Genomic DNA, 9,834 nt, shown 5'->3' with positions numbered 1-9,834 from the left:
AATATTTACCATTTAATTATTTAAAAAAATCAAAATAAATATTTAAAGAAATTTCTCTATTATAAAATTATTTTAATGAAATATATCTCTTTCCCTTTCTCTTTCTCAGAAAATATAAAATTATTTTATAATAAAAATTTACAGAATTTTCTGCATTCTCAATTGGTCGGAGCGTACACTGAAATTCCAAATTCCAACCGAATATGATATCCGATTCGCGAATGCAAGAAAACAATCTCAATTAGTCGGGATTGCCTTTCCCTTGTTAGGCCCTTGCCAACAACAAATAAGATAAAAAAATTAAAACCAGCGTCGAGCACGATGGAGAACGAGAAGGTCCTCGCGTTAAAGTTGACGGAAAGCGCAGGAACATGTCCGACCTGTTGGATGCTATCAGCGCCAACCTTTTTCATTTTTGGTTTTCACGAGTATTCCCTCTCACTTTTGCCTTTACTCCTTTCATTGTCTTCTCACGCAATTCTCAATGTTTTCATTAATGCTATAGCGATATTCAACAGCAACCATGCTTGGATAAACCAGTGTTTGAAACCACATATCATTCATAAATACTCTCAGTAGCTTCTGTGTTCGAGATTTTTCATTGGATAGTTGGTAGTTGAACTTGTTTTCGTTTAATGTTGGTGCCAATCATGGAGATTAAGAGGGCTACGGTGTTTTCCTTGCTGGGTTTTACTTATTTGTGTATAGACATCTGTTTATCAATCAACTCACATAGGCCTGGGGCATTTTCCACAGTTGGTTCTGGTTTTGATGAAGTCTCTCATTTCCTGGAACTTTCTTCCACGTGGCCTTTCAACCCACGTTGGAGTTCAGGGGAGGCTGCTGATGTAGAAAGCAGGCCTCCCGAGGATTTAGTGATCCGGATGTTTGGTGAAGGGGATGAGCATATTGATCTGCAATTGCCTAGCCAGAGATTGAATGCAGAAGAGGCCTCATCTTCTGTAACAATTCCTACTTTAGGCTCTTATACTCCCCTCCCACCACCTTGTCCTTCATTACGCTGCCCCTTTCCCTCCTCTCTCTCTCCCTTTCCACTACCTGAATCTTTATCACCTGAACTAAGTCCTCGGTTTGCCCCATCCTCGCCTCCTTCATTTCCTCGTCCAGTGCCTCCACCATTGCCATTACCAAGTTCTCCTCCTCTTTCCCCCGTACCCAACCCTTCTGCACCAGTCCCATTTCCTTTGCCAACCCCAGCTACAGTTTCACCAGTTCCCTCCACCACACCTCCCCAATCCCCTGTATCCCCTTCTCCCACTCATCCAATCTCACCTCCATCTATCTCCCCTTCCTCTTCTCCTAGTGCTTCTTCAATCTCACCAGCACCAACCTCTCCATCATCCTCTTCAGCCCCCTCTCCTTTTGTATCACCTTCTCAGATCTTTCCCCCCTCTTTGTCACCTTCTCCAATCTTTCCACCCTCCCCATCTCCTTCATCCTCTACTTTGCCCCCACCGACTCCTTATCCCATCTTTACACCTTCTCCATCACCTTTCCCTTCTGAATCAACTTCACCCAGCCCTTCTCCAATCTTTCCACCTGCACCAGCCTCCCTTTCTCCCTCTGTATCACCTTCCTCGAGCCCTTCTTCTAACTCTCCTCCTTCTCCAACCCCCTCCCCTTTTGTGTCACCTCCACCCTTTCCATCTCCATTCTCCCCTGTATCGCCATCATCCTCCCCTTATCCTATCTTTCCTCCCTCTCCATCCCCCTCTCCGATGAGATCACCTTCACCTGCCCCTTCTCCAATCTTTCCACTTGCACCAACCTCCCCCTCCTCAGCTCCATCTCTTCCTTATCCTTCCCCCTCTATATCACCTTCCTCTGGACTTTCTCCGGTCTTTCCACCCTCTCCAACCCCCTCCCCTTTTGTGCCACCTACACCCTCTCCCTCCCCATCATCCCCTGTATCACCTATGCCTACCCCTTATCCTATCTTTCCTCCCTCACCCTCTCCATCCCCCTCCCCTATTGAACAACCTTCACCAGCCCCTTTTCCCATCTTTCCACCAGCCCCAACCTCTCTCTCCCCCATTTCATCTCCAACTCCTTCTCCCCAGTCCTTGCCACAACCAAGCCCAACACCAAGTCCTCCTGCAATCCCCTCACCACCCCCTATTCCGCCACAAATAACAATGCTTGCAAATTTGACTATATCAAATGGAGCAAAACTAGTCCCTCAGTTTGAACCCTCTATATTCAACTACACAGCATCAATGGGTTCCAGGGTCAGAAGATTTCATGTGATTGCTTACCTGCCAGAAGACAAAGAGGTATGCCATTGCACTGCAGCCATCTTTATTTAATTTATATGGATGAGTTCTATAGTCTTATAGTGGAAAACTTTATTGTATGCTATCAATCCGGGTCGAATGCAATCACGCTTCTCATGTAACCAGAGCGCCCTGCAGAGATCAGCATTCTCCTGAAAACTGATTCCCTTACAATCTGTCATTCTATACAATTTAACAGGTGACAATTTAATTCTAGGAACAAGGTAGGTTTGCCCAGTCATATTGTATGTTGTTCCAGCAAACTAGGTCTGGTACACTGGTTATCCTGTCGCATTTGCCCATATTTTTAATCTGATTAAAAATGATTGTTTTCTTATTCACTACAAATTTGTTACATAAAAGTCAGTTTGCTCATCATCATTTGCTTTGCTGCGTATGTATGTTCTGAGCTTATAAGGCTAAGAATTTCTCAGCTGTAATGATCGCTCTCAGTATCGTGGGGAAACATATAATAAGTCTTAGAGATCATTTGGAGAAGGGTTATAATAGAGCTTGCCTTTAAATGTAAATGCTCTCAGTCTTTAGCCACTAACATTTGCAAATTATTCACAGATTTTGTATTGTTATGAATAGCTTGCTAGGCCTTTGTGCTACTACACTATTAGGTTGACAGCTTCCATCCTACCATGGCTACTTACTAGCTCATGACAAAAAAAATCTGATTAATAACTTTTGACGAAGAGTTTATCTGCAGATTAACTAATTTTCAGATGAAGTGCACTCTCCTTATAAGCATTGTGAACTACTTCATTTCTTCAAGGCCATTGACAACTTCTCTGACATTCGAGGAAATTATTCATGGTATAGATAAGAAGTTAAGAACTGAAAGCTATTTTAGAAGGTTGACTTGAGGAAAAATACTAAAGGTCCCTCCTATACAACCTTTCTTGATGTCTTTACATGTTACCTTTTTAGCTTGGTATATGTTGAGTGCTAAAAACCTAAGATGCAATGGAGTTACATTACATGATGTTGCTTGACAAAAGCAGTCGAAGGAAGGAATGTGCTTTAATATGAATTCAGAAAAATGTCATACTGTTTTTATATGTTACCTCTAAGATTTGCATTTGAAGATATTCAATTCCTAGAACAAAGTGTAACCCTAGTGGCACTTAGCAAGGTTGTCCACCTTCTCCATAGCAGTTCTTCCTCTCATTTTAGGCCAACTCTCTTCTTAAAGGGGTAGGGGTTGTTACCGTTCAAGTCCACACCAAAGGTGACAAAGTTCAAAGTCACTATGTATGCATCTAAATGCAACTTGGAGGGGTCACCCGATGTCAACTTAATGACCCACTCCAACACTTTAAATTGGGCTAATTGTCAACAAAAAGGGTCAACAAAGGTAAAAGATTTGACGGTTTTAGCTTCCAGATTCTATTGTGCGTGGAAGAACCTATGGGTGCAAGAATGATGGGTTTAATTAGTTTTATGCAAATCTGGAAATTAAAATGGAAAACCGAAGTATATAACCAAATTTAAAATATTTCATAACGATTCAATTAAAATCATACAAGTGGGCAGAATATTCAAGCAATTGATCTTTTTTAATCTCGCCAAGAAATAGTTATGAAATGCAGATTTTTAAGGGTCCTAAGTCTTAAGTCCACAAGTGAGAGATCAAATATGGATGTTTTGTTAAAGGTAAGACTCATATCTTTACAGCCAACAAGTGGAAGGATGGCTGGAAATTTACCTGGAAATTATAATTTGTCTGTGTATTTTCCAGAATATATTACGGCCAATAAAAAGGTTTAATATTTGAACTTTAGATGGGTTGGAAGTGAAGATCAGTTTCTATATGTAACAATGGGCGATGGAGTCTTACAAGGAAGGGTTTTATGGTGCTACTTTAACTTGTTCTAGGGTTGTTAGCTGCTGTACAAAGCATGCTACAACCACTAGTTTAACTGCTGTGATGTGAATTCCAGAACCCTCTATTCAGTAGAATTCACTCTACTGAAAAGATTTGCATTAAGCTCTTGGGAGAAAATTTCTATAACTGAAAATACTTGAATACGGAAAAATTTCTGGTAAAAAAAATCGACTTCACTCAAAATTTTTAGCCATTTATGGCATCAGAATTTTAAAGAGACAATAACTCATCAATAGAAATCTCATAACGAAGAATGACTATACCCGTATTATGCTGTCCACAATAAGCTTGAAGTATAAGAGGTTCTTTCCTTTGTATTCAGCAATATGAGATCAATTGTATCAAACTCGGGCAAACATTTATATAAAGTATTGTTCGAAGGGTACAAAGACTAGTGAGGAAGAACAAAATGTGGCAGTTGTAATGTGTTAAAAAAAGTTTAAAGAACTCAAATGATTTGTCAAAATTCTTTTAGCAAATAAAGGTCAAACGGTGTTGAGCATTTTGCCTTGCATAAGAAGAAGATAAATGTGGAAACAAAGACAACAAAATGGATGTTTAGAATATTAGAGGTCAACTTATTTAAAGAAATGAGGACAAATTTTCATAAGGAAAAATATTAACCATAGGATAAAGGTCACTCATGGATGGTGTTGTATGGCTCATAATAGAAATTGCCTTATGTATTATGAGAGGGCCAGAGGGCCATTGTTAGCATTTAATAGTAGCTGCCATTCAATTTTTTTTATAGTTGTCCTCCATTTATTATGGAGCAACTTCCAACATTGAATAGCAACTGCCATGATTTTATGATGGTTATCTTACATGCATTAAAGCCTAGATGAACTATGGGATTGATCTATATAAATCAGAAATGAGGCTAATATTTTGCCTTATGGTAACGTACAGCTATTCTTTCTCTAAATGGCTGCGTTATGAGGGGCATCTCTATGCTGTCAAATGCCAGGACTTGTACTGGGCCGCATTCACTCCCACTGTGAGGGGTGGGGGTTGGAGATGGGGATGGCGAGATGTGTTTGAATGTTTGGGTCTCAGTGTTAATGCAATTTTGATCACCTCCCACTTTGCTGCTACACCAGACGCTAATAAACATTGCTTTTCATAATTGCAACCATTTCGGCCATAATTTCCTTTTATGCATACTCATTTTAATTTAAGTTTTTGGGCATATTTACATATTGATATCATATTTTTTGAACTTCCACATCATCACACCTTGTTACAGCAAACATGGTTTTTGGGCCAAAGGAATCTCCATTTATCTTGAGGTAGATCTCAGTTGAAGCATTATCCTATCATAGTGATTATGTTGCTTGATGTAATAAATTCAACAACTGCAGTGGCTGTCGGCCAGTCTCATTAATTTATCAATTACTGCATAATGGCGTTTTGAATGCTATTGTAACAAAATTACAAGAACATACAGTTTCAGTAATTCTAAAACTATCATGCAATGACAAATTTGACCGCTTTTGTTGCAGGATTATTCATTGTACATAGATTCTATACCTTTGGAAACTGGGAAAAGAAGTCCTCCATTGCATCTTGGAAAAAAAGGAGAAACTGTGACTTTCCACATATTTGTCACAACAATCAATCATGATCCATCCACATACACACTTTCTGTTACCAGGGGTAAATCCTTGCCTATGGCTTTCTAAACACAAGAGTTTAATATTGTTGTTTGAATGCAAAATAGTTGTAACATCTTTCACTTTTTCTTTGAAACACAACTTATAAAATCTAATAGTACCAGAAAAATCCCTTTTCTCTTGTTGGAGATATCAAATACTTCTGGTTCTAGCTTTCACCTGCCTTTATTCAAAAATATGTCAAGTTATTCCATGCCATTCAATCCCTAAAAAACATTAAATGTAGATACTAGATAGTCCATATTTAGCCTAATAAAATTCCGAGACACCTTAACAATTCAAAGTTATGGGTTTCAGCTCAATTTGTTTATTATGTGATTTCAAAATGACTAAAATTGAACTTTTGATTGGTTGCTGCAGAAACCAGTCACAAGGGGCTAGGAACTGTTGCCATAATTTTTGTGGTTTTAGCATGTATAATTGGAGCTGTAATTCTTTTGATCCTTGGATATGCTACATATATATATGCACTGACAGGAAGACTGCCACGATTGAGTGATTTTCAACATCCCAAAGAAAGGGAGAGTCTCTATACCCCTCTTGTAACAGCAGAAGCATCTGGTGCTGTAGGTCGACTGTGAACTATACCAGTGAGGGTGTTCCACATAGTTTCTCTTCTTAATGATAGCCTATGACGAAGGAACATAAATGTCCAATTTGAAGTCTCTTGAAGTCATTTTAGATCAAGTTTTGTAATCTTCCCTGATTCCCTTTTTTTTTGGTTCCATGTATTGCCTGTACCTACTACATAACATGCAATCAGTTGAGTTCGGGCATGACCCAGCTAGCAAAGCTGTCTGTTCGGCAGAGTATTGTAAGCTGCAAGTCATCTTTCTTGTATCTTTGGTGAAATGGCGGAGCTGTTAAAACAGGTCTATAAATCTTTGGATTGTGCAAATTGTTTAATAAAATTGTCACTCATATTATTTTTAGTTTATGCTATCTACTTCAAAGATGAAGTAGAAATGGACTGTAAATCCATATAAAGGTTGATATGGAAAAAGCCATGAACCCCATTTCCTGGTACAAATTACATTTCATAATTTTTCAATGGCATTTGAACACGACTCTCCACAATGAAAACCCAGGCTTTAACCATTCCACCTTGCTCATATTGACAACTAAATTATTGCAGCTTTATTTTTTTCCTTTGTATTATAGTTTATTGAAGAAAATTTGAATGGAAGTTTTTCCTTCTCTTCGTTAGGGTTTATTGAAGAGGAGTTTGTTGGATCCCAAAACTTCTAGTAATGGGGTATATATTAATATGTGGCTTGTTATCATGTCAGCAAGTTCAATTATTCAGAAACTTGCAAATGGTAGGCCACAATCAGAAAATGATATTATATTGAAATGAAATATATGTCATGAATTGTCTTGCAACGTTGCAAGGTTATTTATAGAGTAATGAGACAAGACTTGTATCTATCTTTTCGGGACACATAGGTGTGATAATCTACTATAAGAGTAGGCAATTTGAAGCATCGTCTAGATAATTGAAATTGGGTATTATAAATGATGCTGATTCCCTAGCTTGCGGAGGGATTGTATTTATGGAGTAATATTTGAGCTTTCAGTCCAACTAGTCCAACTAGCTCTAGCTCAAAACCAAAAGGAAAAAAAATCATGAGAAGAAAAATAAAAAAAATACATATCACATACATACCAGTCGAGCACAATTTTGTATACATATCACATTAATTATTTTTTAGTTAAATCAAACATGTCACATTAAATTGCTGAATATTAATTATTTTTTAGTTAAATCAAACATGTCACATTAAGTTACTGAAGACCAATGTTTAGCAATTTAAATAAAACATGTCACATTAAGTTCCTGAAGATCAATGTCTAGCAATTTAAGGGTGTTGTTGTAGTCATCCATGAAACAAAGTTACTGAAGACCAATGTTTAGCAATTTAAATAAAACATGACACATTAATTCACTGAAGATCAATGTCTAGCAATTTAAGGGTGTTGTTGTAGTCATCCATGAAACAATTTTTGGTAGCATTTTGTATCCTTATTGCGTCCATTCTACTATATACTAGATTCTTCAAATATGTAATAAATCTATTCTTTGATCCCAAAAGATGCTTTTGTTGGAGAATGTAAATAGCCATCTAAACTTTTATATTAAGATTTAGAAGTAATCAGTGTGTTTTCTAAGTGATGACAATGATTTGGAAGGTTGTATGTATGTTATGTTAGAAGAGATATTTAATGCATACGATTAGCAAAATTGCCATGAAATCTGGAATACTTAAATAGTTATTGGCTTGTCTCATCTTGTTAGAATGTGACAACAATTAGTTAAAACAAAATGTAAAAAACTAAATTTACCTAAGTAAATTTTATGGTTATTCTAATGATGTTGGTTTACGAAACCATTGATATTTTTCATAAGAAATTATAGGTCTCTATTTCATTTTATCATTGAAGCTTGAGAGTTGAAAGGGATGTAAGCTTGATTGTAAATCCTTCTCGATTAATAAAATACCTTATCTTACCCCCTGGATGTTACCCTAATAAATTGTTAAGATTTTACCATGTAAATTTCATGTGTTGTGTGTTATTTTGAATCTTGTCACTATATCTTTGCTTTTGTTATGTTTTTCACAAGCTCTTGAGTACCAACAAGTGGTATCAGAGCCACAATAATAAGAATTCTAGGAAGCCATGTTGCAATTTGCAGTCTTTTCATGTTCTTGTTTGTGGGGCCATCACGTAGAACCTAAGGAAGAATTGAGCCACGAGAGGAGTATGTGTGATTGACACGGAGAGGGAAATTGAGTGTGCTAAGGCAAAACCATTCAACAAGTAGTGCACATAGTAGCAGTGATGAGTCCATGCATAGAGGGGAATCTTGAGCAAGTTGAAAGTTGTTGGATTAGAGCACACAATGGAGGCGAGTAGATTTGGTGGAGGCTTGTGCATATATGAGATTTGGTGGAGGCCCACATACAGAGTATATATGTTGGAGGCTTGCATGCCGAGGAGATTCGCTGGAGGTCCATGCACAGAGGGAATTCACTTCGACAAAGCCTAGTCGTCGACAAAACCCTAGCCACAATGTCCGCTGATTTCAATGAAAAGTTTAGTAAAGTGCATTTTAAATCTATGGAAGTGCATATAAACTTTGTTAATTCAATGGAAGTTCCAAAGTGATTCAATTTGAAAATTTGAAATTTACACTGAGGATTAATTTCTCCTTAGATTTTTGGATTCGTTAGTTACTTTATTATGTTTATGCATGCAATAGATAAAATATGGAAAATATATAACAATGAAATAAAACTCACAAAACCATAATAACACAAGATATGATTTGGGAAACCCTTACAAGAGAAAATCAAGTTGGAAGGCGAGGTTGCTCTCTCTTTTTTCGAATGGCAATGGATGTAAGTATAAAGGAGTGAGATTTGTGGTGATCTGTAAAATGTTGTGGGTATTCCACTGGACAATTTATCACAACAAATCTACTAAAATATATCAAAAAATCCAAAATCTACACTAAGGGTTTATTTCTCCATAAATTTATGGATTTGTTAATCACTGTTTATGGCATACACATGCAGATTATAATTATGCAAAAAATACAGAACAACGAAATAAAAACTCACAAACCACAAATTAACACAAGATATAACTTGGGAAACCATTTCAAGAGAAAATCCAATTGGAAGGTGAGGTTGCTCTTCTCTCTTTCTTTGAATGGAAAAGGATACAAGTACAAAGAAGTGAGGCCTATAGCCCAAGGGCTGCTATAGTGCAGAAATTCGCTCTGTTTTTTCTCCCTCTATCCACTCTTGGGTACTTTTCTCATTTATGCAACAAAATGCACTTGAATAGAATGAAACTCTTTTTCCTCCCAGTGGCTTGGTTATAACACAACTTGATAGCTTACTAGTGGATAAGTTTGGCTCCTTCAATTATTAACTAGAGTTACAATGTGGAGTCTTCTAGACTCTTC

General features: G+C 37.3%; 1 protein-coding gene across 3 annotated transcripts; it reads left to right on the top strand.

Moving 5' to 3' along the window:
• Positions 1 to 240: 240 nt before the first annotated feature.
• LOC149231448 (uncharacterized) lies at positions 241 to 6,793 on the top strand. Of its 3 annotated transcripts, XM_089376306.1 has the most exons (4): positions 306 to 428; positions 757 to 2,294; positions 5,691 to 5,844; positions 6,222 to 6,793. In XM_089376306.1, the coding sequence occupies exons 2-4, from the start codon at positions 885 to 887 to the stop codon at positions 6,440 to 6,442; spliced, it is 1,785 nt and encodes a 594-aa protein (XP_089232432.1). In that variant the 5' UTR covers positions 306 to 428; positions 757 to 884; the 3' UTR covers positions 6,443 to 6,793. The 3 variants fall into 3 exon arrangements, with proteins under 3 accessions (XP_089232433.1, XP_089232432.1, XP_089232431.1); XM_089376307.1 differs by lacking the exon at positions 757 to 2,294 and having other exon boundaries at positions 241 to 428; XM_089376305.1 differs by lacking the exon at positions 306 to 428 and having other exon boundaries at positions 442 to 2,294.
• The last annotated feature ends 3,041 nt before the right edge of the window (positions 6,794 to 9,834 follow it).

Source organism: Pinus tabuliformis, chromosome J, assembly GCF_031772625.1.
Source record: "Pinus tabuliformis cultivar Carrire ecotype Pingquan chromosome J, CPIR1, whole genome shotgun sequence".
Taxonomy (NCBI): domain Eukaryota; kingdom Viridiplantae; phylum Streptophyta; class Pinopsida; order Pinales; family Pinaceae; genus Pinus; species Pinus tabuliformis.
This window is presented reverse-complemented; position numbering and strand designations above follow the sequence as displayed.